Raw genomic sequence first — 14,829 nt, forward strand, 5'->3', positions numbered from 1 at the left:
GTCCATAAAACGTGCCTAGTATTGAGAGACTGTGGAAATCTTTATGTGAGAATCTCAGTGTGTCCAGGGAACAGATCCTATAGCAGTGTTCTGCCTCAGACATGGATATCTTGGGGATTGTATAACATAAAAAACAGAGTAATGCTGACTTAGGTGTCATTTGCCTCCATTTTCTTGGACAGGAGACTGCCTTGGACCAGGGACTTGTGACTGTCTTCTAAAGCCCCGATGGCTCCCCTGTCCTTCCCTTTCCCCAAGAACTTGTGTATTGGCCTTTTCCATTCACACAGAATTTATCGTCAGCCCTGTCTTACATCATGTCGCCCCACAGTGTAGCCACAGAAGTAGAAGCACTTTCTTTTGTTTTGGACATGCTGCTTAGTTTCATTTTGTGCTCACCATCTCTTCTGGTGCAAGAGGCCAGGAGCTAAACATTTCCTGTTGGCTTTGTTTTTATAGCTCTGTCACTTGGCACCTCAGCTTCTGTCTTAAACAATTTTTTCTTATACGAAATCCATTCCTTATCTCCAATCATCCTACCTATCCCTGTCAGTACCTTCTCTGGATCTGCTCTATCCTTTTTCCTTTCTATTTTTTTTTAATGAGAGTAGACAAGCAACACACTGTGTCCTGGTGTGAATGCACCATGCACACAGTGGTACGTCCTATTTTTGCAGGCTGATTCTCTGGTTAAACAAACTGATTGTGGACATTCCAATAGCAATGCAGCTCACTGTACACACGCTCCAGCAGCTTAGAGTTAATTGCTGCTAGCAAGTGCTGTGAACTTGCAGGCTGGGTTCCTCTTGGCAGAGGTTGAAAGTGAATTGTGGTGTTACAAAGAACATTCAAGGCCCATGTTTAAAAGGCATCCTGCCACTTACATGGGTGAGTGTATTGCAGACACTGCCTTCAGCCCTCATCTTTCTGGCCTTCCTGCCAGAGAAGGGTTAAGTCTGAAATGGAAAACATGCTGCAGAGGACTGGTGTGATTCAGCACGTGGTTGTAGTCTGATTCTAAAGCTGAGTTCTCAGCATGATATTTAGAGAACTGTGGCTCAGTGGCTGCCTGCAGTCACTGTTTCAAGTTGAGATGCCAAATCCTCAATGGATATCAAAGATCTCTGTCACTTGGGGCATTAACCATGGTACCATAGGATTAAGACTGTGGGTAACTGCAGCTGGGTTGCTTCCATGTTCTGTGCATCTTTCAGTGGTGTAAAACACTTGCTCTCCAAAATGCTCTCTTCCATAACAAGCAAGCTTAACCCAAATTAGCTTGGATTGCTTGTAAGCTAAGTTTGCCAGCATGGACAGTGACCGTGGGTCACAGCAGTGTGGTGGGATGTCAGAGCAGGGTGAGACTGCAGACCTAGCTGTGCTTTTCTCAGTGAATGGTTATAGTATCAAAATGGTTCAAGTTATGGCCAAGTATTGATGCTGTGTTAATATTCAACAAATCACTATTAGCATCCTTGCAGTTGATTTTTGTTTTATAGCACAAACATGTGTTTGTAGGGAAAGCTTTTTGTTTCATAATATTTTTAAAGGGAGTGTGAGTGCATGCAAGCATCTCCGGCCAGCCCCTGGCTTTGGGTGGTGAGGAGAATTCCAGGAACTCCAGGAAACTGATGTCACTGCATTGTGTTTGCTTGTTTTCTTTTGACTGCACTAATGTTTAATTTTAACTTAACCCTCAGAGGGGTATTTTTAGTAAAACTGTTTCTTCACTCCTTCTGTCCCATGTTGGGAGGGGAACAGATTGTGTCTCCTTGTTTTTTCCAGTAGTCAGCTCTTTCTGCCTCCCCTCTGAAGAGCTGTGATGATTGACTGAGAGCTTGAACACTCAGCAGCATGTGTTACCCTGTCTGTGCCTGGAGTGCCTAAACGCTGGTGTTTGTTCTGTCCCCACATCTCTTGATTTGATCATTGATCCAGGCTGAAAGGAAGCAGATCTACCTGGACAAAAGGGCTTCATTCTGATAAAAGATTAGTATCTCTTCCAAATCTTTGGTATCACCTGTGGCTGTCCCAAGGGGCAGCTGCTTCTTTAGGGGATGATCATGATTGTGTTCTTCAGTGAATATCTGCTGGGAGAGCCTGGCTTTTCTACAAGTTATTAACACTTTAGTTTGGAGGGGCTTTGTCAACACTCCAGAGAATCACAGCCCTGCAAGGAAAGGGTTTCTCCCTTTGGTTTTTTCTTTCTTTGTTTTTTTAAGCAAGATCATACTTAAAATTCAGACACTAAAGCTGGAGAGGCAAAAACTGAGCTGCTTGCTCTGCTGATCTTGAATAAAGGAATACATTCTTTTATCTATTTTTATTTATGTATTTATTAAAAAGGAAAAGAAAAGGCAAGAAATACAGCTCTGTAGAGCATGGATTTACTGGAGAACTTTTCTCTTTTCCATATCTTTGTCCTGAGTTTTGGCTGCTGTCTCTGTGGTTTGCTGTTTGTGTATTTCTGCAGACAAATAACAAAATCAGAAAACTCTGTTTCATCCTTTTCCACATCTAGCCCATGTGTTATATTAATTGCTCGGGTGCCAAACACAAAAAGAATCACTGTGTTTTTAGTTTGTCATTGTTTCATGTATGGAAATGGCTTTCAGTTGTAATTATCTGCACATTGTAAGTGTGTATGTGAAGAAGCTATGGAAAAATGACAGCAGAATAATTAAATTCACACCAGCTCCTCATAAGAGTACTAAGACATCAAGAGTGTCTTCTGTGGTTTAGCATTACCCACTTCCAAAGCTTGGGATAGGAAATTTTCATTCATTTTCCTGCACAAATAGGTCTCTGCTCTTTGAAAGGCTGGGTAAGAAATGCCTTTATCTCTAGCAAAAGGAGATCTATAAGTATGGGCTCATCAACAATTTATACCTTGCACTACCTGAAAGCTTTACCTTCCGCTGTGCTTCTGAACAGTATCACCCGTTAATGCCCAGGGTTATTGGTGGGTAGTGCAAGGGTTACCAGGTGCTCTGCAGGGCTGGTATATGGGGCAGGAGTGAGCTTGAGTTCCCTGTTGCAAGAGTTTATTGTTGCTGGATATTTCTGCTGCCTTTTCTCTGCCCCCAGCTCCCCCATTCTGTAATTCACTTTTAAAAGAAACCAGTCTGGGTTGTGCTGAGCTCAGCACTGCAGCCATTTGCAGAGACACCACAAGGAGTAGCAGCACTTCTCAGTTTACAGGCTGGACTGTGGTAGAAAATGGTCATTCCTTACAGTGACAAATTGCTCCTGCACCCAAGGTATTGCCCACTGAGCAAACAAGGGTTGTCTCACTGCTCCTCTCCATCCCTGTGTGTATGTGGGCGAAGCTATCCAGGCAGTCACCTTTTGAGGAAGGGGCCATGTTCATTGTTTTTTCATACAGCATTTGGTGCAGTGCTGTGATGAGTGTCAGCATTTGTATGTGCCACTTATTGGGCATTTCACCAGTAAGAGGATTGTTTATGCCAGTTTTACTGAATTCTAGTTCCAGCTGTGAGCTTCAATTTGCATCTTTTCATACAATTTGAACTGCTTGTTTTGCTATGTAAATCTTCTGTGTATTGGTTTGCTTTCTTGTTTACTGTTTCTCTGCTCCTAGAAGACATTTGTAATCCTGGGATTTGGCTGTGCATCCTGCTGTTCTGGCACTGAATCCCTCAATTCTGGACAGCACAGGACAGGGAGAGACAGAAAAAGGGAACTTCACCTTCCCAGACTCATCCCTCTCCTCCCATCCTTCCAGGCCAGGTTGGATGGGGCTAGGAAAAACCTGGTCCAGTGGAAGGTGTGCCTGCCTGTGGCAGGGGGTTGGAACAAGGTGATCTTTAAGGTCTCTTCCAATCCAAACCATTTTTTGATTCTTCCAACCCGAAAAATCAAGGACGTGTGATCCCAAGACAAGCCTTTCTAATTAGTTCTCATCTTGTAGCACTCATTTCTGTGTGCCTGAGTGATGTTGCAAATTATAGCCCCCTTTTATGTGTTTGTAGCATTTCATTACCTTTCACAGCCTGTGGTGCTCAGTCACCGTTCCTGTAATGCCATCTTGTGGTGGCCCTGCCTCTCTGAATGTGCCTTTTCCAGCCAGAACTGATGCTGGGCTACCTCTGTGTGTAGGCAGTGAGTGCAGCTCCCCTTTGCTGGCTGCATGAGTGTGGGGTGAATCAAGGAAACGCCTGTCTCCAGCTGTGAGGTGTCAGGGTATGGCCTGGTGGAGCTCAGATGTGGTGTTAGGGACCTTCATGGCAGATCCTGCTCTGGGTGCTTTAGCTCTGATGCTGTAGAGCTGTCTGTTAGAAGGATTGATTAACTATGATCTGTGTTACACAGAGATTTGTGTGTTGTTCCTTAACAAGTCATAATAACAAACTATCCATTTACTTAAATATTCATCCCTCATACACTGTATGTTGTTTGAGGTTTGAAGTGCTTCTCTAAACACAAAGGAGTTGTTTAATACTTTGAAACTCTGCTCTGTTGTGATTGCAGGAAGTGCATATGGCAGGGAGTGTCAGGATTTTGTAGAAATTCCAATTTTATCTCTGGTGGATTTTTTTCTCAATCTGTCTGGGCTTTGGATAAGCCACAGGGGCAAAAGTAAGGCCATTGCATCTGCTTCTCCGTGACCAGAGAGCTTTACTGTACCTCTGAGAGTAAGAACTGCGTGCCTTGGTAATAAATGAAATAACAACTGTATTTATTTTTGGTTTTTCTTGCCTCTCCAGTGTTCCCAACTCTTGCCCAGCCAGTCCACGTGGTGCTGGATCCTCAGGATATCGTTTTGTTCACAACATTACCTCGGATCTGCAGCTGGCAGCAGAGTATGCGGCAAAGGCAGCATCAGAGCAGCAGGCAGATGCATCTGGCGGGGACAGCCCAAAGGTTCACACAAACATTACTTACCCAACAGTGCTCCTTGGGAGGATTATTAAAGCCTGGGGCTTTATTGCTAGTCCTGGTTAGAGTTAAAAGGAGTTTAAGAACACCCTGGCCATAAGGGTGCTGTGTACAGTGTCCTGCAGGGGTTGGAGGTCACTCCTTCAAACTGTGCTTGGCTTAGTGGTAGTCTCTGCTTGCTTAGCTGCCTAAAATGTATTCAAATCACTCACTAAAGTGTTTAAGCAAGAATAATATTTTTGCTTATTTGAGAAATCAAGATCTCATAAAGAAGAGGCACATAAAATTCAGCATCTCATTTTCTTCATTTAATTAATGGTATTTTGCAAAACACAGTTGGAGAAAGCAGAAGCAGGGGAAGAAACCAGATCCTTGTCATGAGAAGTCTGTAGTCAGACTTTAAAACAAACATGAAGGCCTGTAAAGTAGGCGTTAAACGAGGAGAGTGGCAAGTGGAATCTAGATTAAAAAATAACTTAGAATGATAAAATGGAATTTTGGTGAGCTGATCTTCAGATCAAAGTTAAAAGTTTCATACCCAAAACCACCTGATTTGGGATTGGGTGGAGGAGCATACTACTAGATGGCTTTTTTTTTTTGTAGAGTTAATTCTCCCTTGAGACAAGAAGGGTTTTTCTTTGTGGAGTAATGCGAAGAGTTGGAAATACGAGATCTAGCAAACAAATTAAAGTTCCTAGAATGAAACAAATCCTGCTGGAGAAGGGATGGGATCAGGTTTCATGTTGGGCTTGTTGCTGGGAGGAGGGCTGATAACATACAGCCTCAAACCTTTCTAGCAGAGTGGAGCTGTAGCTGGGCAGAACTGAAGGCTTTAATTCATGAACACCAAAAGCAGTGAATGTACCTATACTCTATTTCTTGATTCCAATTGCCTGTCTTGACCCCTTTCCTTGTGCTGGTGTAAGCATGTGTGGGAAATTCAGTGGGGAATGGAATCAGATTGAAGTTGGGGTTTATGTGTGTTTGTGGGGAGATGGAAGGAGATACTTTCATCTGACTCAGCCCTGTAGCTCTGTTTGAACACAAATGCTTGTCCTAAATGGGATGGTGGCAGCATAAAACAGCAGTGGAGAGCTGACGCTCTCTTAGCTGCCCTGCTGCTCTCTTGGCATCAGTGAAAATGACAACCCAATGTGCTTTTTAAGTTTGGGTTGTGGTACACTGCAGTGTAGGAATTCTTTCTTCGTGACTAAATTTTTGTTCATGGTTTTTTTCCTTGCTTAGGATGAATCCAAGCCACCCTATTCTTATGCTCAGCTAATTGTGCAGGCTATATCTTCAGCACAGGACAGGCAATTAACACTAAGTGGGATCTATGCCCACATTACCAAGCATTATCCATATTACAGGACTGCTGACAAAGGCTGGCAGGTGAGTTCTTGACACTGACAAGCTTTTAAACTGCTTTGACATGGCTTATCTGCTTTGAAATGCATTTATTAAAGATTTGGGGCACTGGGAATAGAGCTGCTTTGACTGTTCCCAGAGTGAATTTGTTTAACACAAGCTGACTAGTTCATTTGTGGGTGATTAGTTTTGTTGGGGGTTTTTTTGAGTACTTTGTAGGGCAATGTAGTGTGTTACTGTTGGGCTCCCTAGTTCCTCTTTTAATGCTGTAGTCATGTGTCTTTCATTTTGCATTTTATTTATATCCTTGCTATCAGTCACTTCTCTGCCCAGATACTTGCTTAATCCTTCACTTCATCTTTGGCATGATTTCTCCAAGCAGAGGATATCCAGCCTAAAACTGAGGCTCCAGTTTTTAATCATAGCACCTTAAATCATTACAGATATTTTGTTTCCCAGTGTACCAATTGCATTGCCTAAGTCACAGCTTGCAAGTTCTGAATTTGAGTGGGAACTTGGGAAGCTGGGAGTTCATGGACTCCTTGTGGTGCTCAAGGAAATCTGACCAGCTTCAGAGGAGAGTTTGGATGTAGTTAACACCTGCTAAATCAAACTTCAATGTTCATTTGAGGGTTGCTTCCAAAGTTTCAGGAACCTCAACTCCACCTGCTTTCAGACTTTTTCTTGGCATCACACCTCTGCCATGGGTGTTGGCATTTGAATGTAATACACTAATACAGCTGCAAAGGCTCTTGCAGCTGCTGATTTCACTGTGTGCAACTGGCAGGAGCAGTACTGCTTGGTGCACTTTGAGTGCAGTTGGAATAAATAAATTTCTGCCTCCCTGGCTTTTCCCTGCAGTTCTAATTAATTGTGGAATTCACTTCCTGCCCTAACCTGCTCAGCAGAGTTGTGCTTTGTGAACCAGTTGCTGCATCCTGCTTCAGAGAGCTGCATTTCAGCAGGGAGTGAAGTTGCCTTTTCCTCTCTCCTCCAGTGGCATTGTAAGGCTTCACCAGTGAAGAGTTGTCTAAACCTGCTAGAAAAGCTTTTGTTTTGTTTTGAAAGTGGAAGAAGTGTGAGTTTTTGCACACAGAGGCTTGCTGAGCCCTTCCCTAGCCCAAAAGGCAGTGCTACACCCTGTAAGAGGTGGGCTGTTACAATGGAAAGGATAAACAGTCTTGTCATCATCCAGAGAGCTGCAGAGTGCCACAGAGCTCATGGATTCCTCCCAGAGCTGGCTGAGGGCATGTTGGCTGCCTTGCATTGTGATTACTGTGAGATGCAGTGTCCTCTAGGGCATGTTTGGGCACCCTGGTAATCGTTTGGCAGGTGAACAGTTTAGCACAGGCTCAGACAACTTTTTCCACTTGCCAAGAATAAAGCCTGTCTTTTGAGAGTTCTGATGTGGTTTACAGTGATTTCCCCCTGCCTCAGCAAAAGCTCTGCTTTCATGGCTTTCCACAGAGAAGTCACTGCTCTGGCTCCAGATGTATTTAAGTAATGGTTCATACCAAGCAACCCCATCTTTCAGCTTGGTTAAGAGAAATTCTGACACTCTCTCCCAGGCTGTTCTCCTGTGACTTTGGAGCTGTGTGAGTTGAGTGACTTGTTTCTACCTTCAACACTGATTCTGGCAATGTAGATTTATTTTTCCAAGCTGTGTGGTTCAACCCATTTGTCTTTGTTACATACTTCTTCGTGGCAAAATAATCACCTCATTCCTCTGCTTCCTGCAGAATTCCATTCGGCACAACCTCTCCTTGAACCGTTACTTTATTAAAGTCCCACGCTCCCAAGAGGAGCCTGGAAAGGGCTCATTTTGGCGGATTGACCCTGCCTCTGAAGCCAAACTTGTAGAGCAAGCATTTAGAAAAAGAAGGCAAAGAGGAGTGTCCTGCTTCCGAACACCTTTTGGGCCTCTCTCCTCCAGGTAACTTCAATTTCCTCTCATCTCTCTGCCAAACTCATTACAAAGAAAATAAACTGAAGCTTCTCCTGAAGTGCATTGAGTATACTTTGCTGTTTATAGTTTGAGAGGTTATATAGTTAGTCCTGAGGCATAATCTGAAAATTGTTCTGACTTCTTAAGTGTTTAACAAAAAAAATCCAGAAGCAAACTAGAAAAATGCATCAAATAACGTATCTGTTTTGGCATCATTTCAAAGAAATTCAAAGCAGTTATCATTGGAGTGAGTGTTTTCAGATGCCAATCTCTGATTTCAGGAAAGCTGTGTTTAGATGTGGATTAGATCATAGTGGGAATAACTTCTGTGGTATTCAAAACACTCTCCTATTGGGAGATCAGGTTGATGGTGGTTGTCAGCAGTGGAGCAACGGGAGTTCTGTGTGGCTGCTCCATCAGCTCCACTGCCTTGTGCAATGACAGCTTCTTTGAGCCCTTTAGCTGTGAGATGACTTGGAATTCAGCACTAGCTGGAGCAGCTTCATGGAACATTCCTCCCACACCTCCTATTTTCTTGGTTAAAATGTAGGGGAAACAGGAGGAGAAATTTTCAGCTTTTTATTCTGGTTTGTCATTAAAGAAATACACAATTCCTCACATGTTTGGGACCAGAGGTGGGAACCAAGTGGTTGGGGAGGGAGGCAACAGGGAGAAGGGGAAGCAACTACTCTGCAAGCATATGCAGGGCCAGACACTTGTCTCTACTTGCATCTTTCTTCTCCCTGTCACTCTCAAACTCTCACATAGGTTCTTTGAGAATGACTGAAGTTATAAAACTGATCTTAGCATGCAACATTTGGGGATTCTCTGTCAGCAGTGGGTCTAACAATGAAATATTAACCCTGCTCTGAAGGGTCCAGTTTCCTTCAGTAAGGAATAACACAACAATGTTTGGAGCTGGAGTGTTTGTGGGGTCCCTGTGTACCTTTCAGCTCTTCCCAGCAGGACTGCAGTGGGAGGTGTGGAGGAAAGGCTGTCCTTCCTAGAGAATTCTCTACTGGACATAACTCTGGGTCTCTGCTGCTGTCTTGTCAAAATGCATCTGCACTTGCCAACACTGTGTTTTGGTGTTTCAGGAGTGCTCCTGCCTCCCCTACTCACCCTGGCCTGCTGTCCCCTCACTCTAGTGGCCTACAGACTCCAGAGTGCCTGTCACGGGAGGGCTCACCCATTCCACACGATCACGACTTTGGGTCGAAGTTAGCCTCAGTTCCAGAGTATCGCTATTCCCAGAGTGCACCCGGTGAGTAGCTCTTGTTCCAGAGGATGGCTGTTGGCTTGCCCCATGTGCCATGCTGAGGACACCACATGAAGCCTTCTGCAGTGGTTTTTTGGAGGATCCAGGACTCTCTTTCCACTTTGTTGTTAGAGACTGATGGTGCAAGTACAACTTGAAACCATTTTTTTGACTCCTCTTTGGATGAGGGGCAGAATGTGTAGAGACAGCTGATCTAACCTTGAGCTAGGTGGCTGTAAAGATCTGACAGCAGAGTAGCCATGGTAACACATAACTCACTTGCTCTCATTTACCAGCCTCTGGATAAGATCAGCTTGGCTACACCAAGTTGTGGTGCTGTGTCCAGGACCTGGTAAATACCTGCTTGTCAGCTGTGCTGACCTGGGGTGTAGGGTGAGGTTGGAAGGCAAAGCTCATTAAGGAAAGCTTGGTTTGGGGTATTTTCTTATGTTTATTATGGCTTTTATTCACAGAAATGTGCTCAGTTGACAAGTAGGGTTTTTGTACATTAGGAAGGAGAAGTTTGAAGGTGGTATTTTTGAAGGCTTGATTTTTTTGTTTGTTTCTACCTCCTTTCCTGCCAGTGCTGAAGCACTGAGTAGACTGGAAGTGCACAGATTAAATAAACGGGGCTCTTTTCGCCTCTCCTGTTAACGTGTGCTTCTTTTTTCTGTTCAGGATCTCCAGTGAGTGCCCAGCCAGTAATTATGGCTGTTCCTCCCCGACCATCCACCCTGGTGGCCAAACCAGTGGCCTACATGCCAGCATCCATAGTGACTTCTCAGCAGCCTTCGTGCCACGCAATCCACGTCGTTCAACAAGCCCCCACTGTCACCATGGTCCGAGTGGTGACCTCCTCTGCAAACTCTGCAAATGGATACATCCTCACAAACCAGGGCACGGCAGGAGGAGCTCATGAAGCTGCAGGAGCAGTGTTGGACTTAGCTGCTGACCACCGAGGTAGCGTTTCACCTCCCTTGCTACTCTGCTAATAATTCTTGAGCAGGCTCGGAGGGGAGAGTTGTTGAACATTTTCGCTCACTGGGCACTGAGCCATTAAAAAAGATGTTTCTCCAGGTAGAACTTAAACCAAATGAGAGCTCATCCATTTTTTGTCTCCACCAGAGAGCAGGACAACTGTGTTCCCTTATCTCCTGGGGAACAAAACTAACAGACTTTGGAGCCTGAGAAAACATGCAGTGCTTAAAATTTGCATATTACCATAGAATCATAGAATGATCTGGATTGGAGGGTACCTTGAAGATCATCTCATTCCAGTTCCCCTGCCATGGGCAGGAACACTTTCCACCATCCCAGGGTGCTCCAAGTCCTGTCCAACCTGGCCTTGGACACTTCAGGGGTGGGGCAAGCACAGCTGCTCTGGGCAGCCTGTGCCAGGGCCTCAGCACCTCCACAGGAAAGAATTTCTTCCTAATACCTCATCTATACCTGGTCTTTCAGTTTGAAGCCATTCCCCTTTGTCCTATCTCTCCATGCTTTTGTAACTATCCCCAATATCAGTATTATGCCTGTATGTTGGCTATGAAAGTGTGTGCATTTTCCAGCCAAAAGAGAGAGCCTGGGAAAGGCTGCAACTCTGCTTCAGGATGGCTTTGTAAATAAATGATTGAGCCCTTTTTTCTGCAGGCCCGTATTCCTAGAGGAAAGCATGTGCTTCTGGAAGTGCAGGCAGTGCCCCATTAAGGCAATCTTCAAAAACCAGTTAGAACAAAGGCCTCTTTTTGTCCCTAAGCTGGAAATTCCAGCCTTGGGGGATTGAGTGAGTTAAATATTCTCTTGCTATGATCTAGACAACACCTTGTCTGCTCCCCATTTCAGAAGGTCTTAGTGCTACAAGGTCAGTGTATGTTGTAGCAGCAGCAAGGCTGGTTTCTCTGACTGCTTTTATGTGGGCAGTGGGACAATGGTCCCTCTCTCTAAGGGAAGGAAAAAATGACAAAGAGCTTCCCCTCTTGCAGCAGCAGGACCCCTGGCATTTTTAGTTCAGCACTGGTTATCTTGCTTGAGTTTCACTTGCATTCTCTAGAAATTCCTGTCTGGATCCCATACGTGTTCCTGAAGCGCTAACAGTTGCAGCTGCCGGTCACCTGCTCCCTTCTTTCATTCACTGGTTCTTGCTGTTGCCTGTTGTTTCCCTACTTGTCCCACTCATATCCTTTTCTAGTCTCTATTTTCGCTGTTTGCTGCGTTTTCCTTCCTAAACCTTGCCTTTTCTCTCCCCATTCCCATGATCTTGTCTGCAGGTTTCAGCTCAGTGCTTATGTCCCATCTAACTCCACTCTTGCTGTGTGCAAATGTTAAAATGGGAGAGGCCTTCTTTTCCTACAGGACTAATGAGATTGTGCTTCCTGCCCTCTCTCTTTTGAGACCCACAGAGCCCCTGGAAGAGTGGTTCCTCTCCTTTCCTGCATGCCTAGCAGGATGCTGTCCTGTATCTCTTGCATACCTGCTGAATTGACCCCTTACTTATCCTGGGAAGTGAGAAAAGTGGTTTAGTGCTCTTAAGCAGTTACCTCTGTCCAGGAACTCTGCTCTCCTTATTTATTTTTTATTTTTCCTACATCTTGGTTTTTTCCTATACTTCCACAGCAAAAGCTGGCAACTGTGGGAAGACCTCCTTGTAAATCAGCCTCCATGCAGGCCTGACAGCAAGCTGCTGCAGACTTTTGGCTCCAGGCATTGTTTAAGATCTTAATGCATTCTCCTGCTGTGTGGTATTGAAAGTCAGGCCAGTTTGTTTGAAATTGCAAAGTAAGCTATGAGATTTGCAGTGCTTGCTGTCCATATCACAGCTGTGATGTGCCAATAAGGGAGGTGATGCCTTTTTAGGGCAAAGGATCAAATTGATGGGTTTGATTCTTTTCAATTTTTCTCCTGGCTTATGCTGTAAGAAAAATGTTCTTAATGTTGACAGAGTAAATGGACAATAGAGAATATTTTAGTGTTTCCAAATACTCATCCCTGACCTTCTGTGGTGCTGAGGTGTTCTAATCCTGGGGTGTGTATCCCTATAGTAAAAATGTGGTGAACCCTGGATCTAGGGAAGAAATGATGACGTCTGACTCCAGATTAGAAGGCTGAAGGATAGTTTTATTAAAATTGTACTATATTACGTTAATATACTATTTAAAGAGATACTATACTATTCTACATTTTTACTTCTTATTTACTTATCTAACTAACTACAAACTTGTGACTCTGTGCTGAGAGTCCGAGACATAGTTGGATCTGTTTGGTCATTGAACTTGAACAACTTTCACCAGAATCCAATCAAGTAATTACTTTAGGTAAACAGTCTCCATACTACATTCTACATGGGGAAAACAAAGGAGTAGAGATAAAGATTGTTTTCTCTTCTTCTCTCTGTGCTTCTCTAAGTAATCTTGAGAGACAGAATTATGTCTCTCTGTCTAGAGAATGTGAATGTCACATATCCCTGCTAAAGTGTTCATGAGAATAAAACCTGCCTCTGAGCCAGGGCAGTGACTGATCCTTGTCTCTTCTGCTCTTCCGCAGGCATGGACGAGAAGCCAACGATCGCGTTTGCCACGATCCCCACGGCCAGCCGTGTTATCCAGACAGTGGCCAGCCAGATGGCCCAGGGTGTCCCTGGGCAGACTGTCACCATCCTGCAGCAGGCAGCTCCGGTGGCCCTGGGGCAGCACCAGCTGCCGGTGCGGGCGGTCACCCAGAACGGCAAACACGCCGTGCCCACCAACAGCATCGCCGGCAGCGCCTACGGTGGGTCTGCTGCCCAGCTCCTGGCTGCCACTGCTCCCCCAGCTTAGCAGCCAGGGTGTAAAGCTGCAAGTGTTTCCTCCTCTTGCTTTCTGTGTATCAAGTTAATCCATGTGTCCATCTCAAAGGTATTGCAGTTCTTCCAATTCTAGGGCTGTAAATCAGTGGGAGGTTCCCTTTTGTCCACTTCTGCTGCCTTTTCTGGCAGAAAAACTCTGTCCTTCCTTTGCCCTTGGCTGTGCAGTTACTAGTACTGAGACTCTACCTCTTGAGGTTACTTGTTGAAAGTGTTAGTGATTCTTGTGGAGAGCCTGTTTTCATTTATTTTCTTCTGATCAACAGCCTTTGCTTGCAGCATGCCAAATAATAAAATTTCCATGGTGCTCTTTAGGTCTTATGAAACATGACTCGGTAGAGTAAAAAGAAAATAACATACTTTCCCATCTTACATTCTTAGAGCCTGAGAGAAACAAGATCTATTTCACCAGGTGAACGAATGTAGGATTTTTGTATACACAGGATGTGTTCTAGTCATTTGTCAAGCATGGTTTTTTGAAATTCCATACAAGCCATGTCTTGGCAGCCTCCTCTTGCTTGCTCAGCACCTCAGATTTTATTCAGTTGGGGATGGGAATATCCAGGTTTCTTACAGCTTTTTTCTCTGAGAGGCCAAGCACTTCTGCTGCCTCAGGCTGGTGCTTTTGGGAGTTTGAAATGAAGAGCACTGCTGGGCTTTAGATGCCTTTCATGAAGGTAGGAATGTTTGTACAGAATTTTCTGCCACATCTCTTCACAGTTATCACCCAGCATGCACTTCAATTGCAAGAATCTCATTGGAACTGTGAAAAAATGATAGTGATAAGGTTTTTATGCAATTATTATAAGATATTAATAGATCAGATAGGTCACACTTCTACTAACCAGCATTAGCATTTCTCTAATACAGAATCAGACAGTTTTTTATTTAACATTTTTATGTTAAAATATTTCAATCTCACCAAACTTTTTAACTCTCATCAAAGTGGGAAGTATTCCAGTTGCATCTGAGTTTTTTTGTAAGTGGCAATAAATTTTCTGGTTCACAAAACAAAGCCTGAGTCTCTTGACTCTAATCTGTACTAAGTTAACTTCTCCTTAACTGCATTATTTAGGTTCTCTAAGTCACTAAGCTGTAATTGCTGACTGCCCTCATCTTTACCCTATTTTTTTCCCCTTTATCCTCTTGATAGTCTACAGCTTTCTTCTCATGCCTTGGTAGAAGTTACTGGGCTTTGAAGGCCTTTGTTCTCTTGGCTGTTTATTTATCCTAGGGCTCCTTTTTCATGCATTTAGCAGTGAACACAGCACTGATGTTCAGTCATTCCATCCTTTGCAAATGAGTCTGGAGGGCAGAGGATGTGCTGTTTCCTGAGTCCCCTTTGGCTTCCTCTCTGATTGATGCAGAGTCCAAAAACTGCATGTGTTTTGTTTTCCAAGCAGTGATGTGTGCCAAAGTCAGTGTGTAAGCACATTCTCTGTCTGGAACTAGGAATTGTAGACATTTTTACCGAGGGTTGCTACTTAAATCATCTTTTTTCTTACCACTTTTATTAATGGGAGG

At 44.1% G+C, this 14,829-nt stretch overlaps 1 protein-coding gene across 1 annotated transcript in view; it reads left to right on the forward strand.

Moving 5' to 3' along the window:
- The window catches only part of FOXK1 (forkhead box K1), a 56,675-nt gene that overhangs the window by 32,163 nt on the left and 9,683 nt on the right, over positions 1-14,829 (forward strand). The window contains exons 3-8 of the mRNA XM_053991927.1: positions 4,728-4,884; positions 6,145-6,291; positions 8,007-8,200; positions 9,310-9,476; positions 10,149-10,430; positions 13,008-13,232. Coding sequence (XP_053847902.1) covers positions 4,728-4,884; positions 6,145-6,291; positions 8,007-8,200; positions 9,310-9,476; positions 10,149-10,430; positions 13,008-13,232 — 1,172 coding nt within the window. The remainder of the gene's footprint in view (positions 1-4,727; positions 4,885-6,144; positions 6,292-8,006; positions 8,201-9,309; positions 9,477-10,148; positions 10,431-13,007; positions 13,233-14,829) is intronic.

This window comes from Vidua macroura, chromosome 16 (assembly GCF_024509145.1).
Source record: "Vidua macroura isolate BioBank_ID:100142 chromosome 16, ASM2450914v1, whole genome shotgun sequence".
NCBI classification, from domain to species: Eukaryota; Metazoa; Chordata; class Aves; order Passeriformes; family Viduidae; genus Vidua; species Vidua macroura.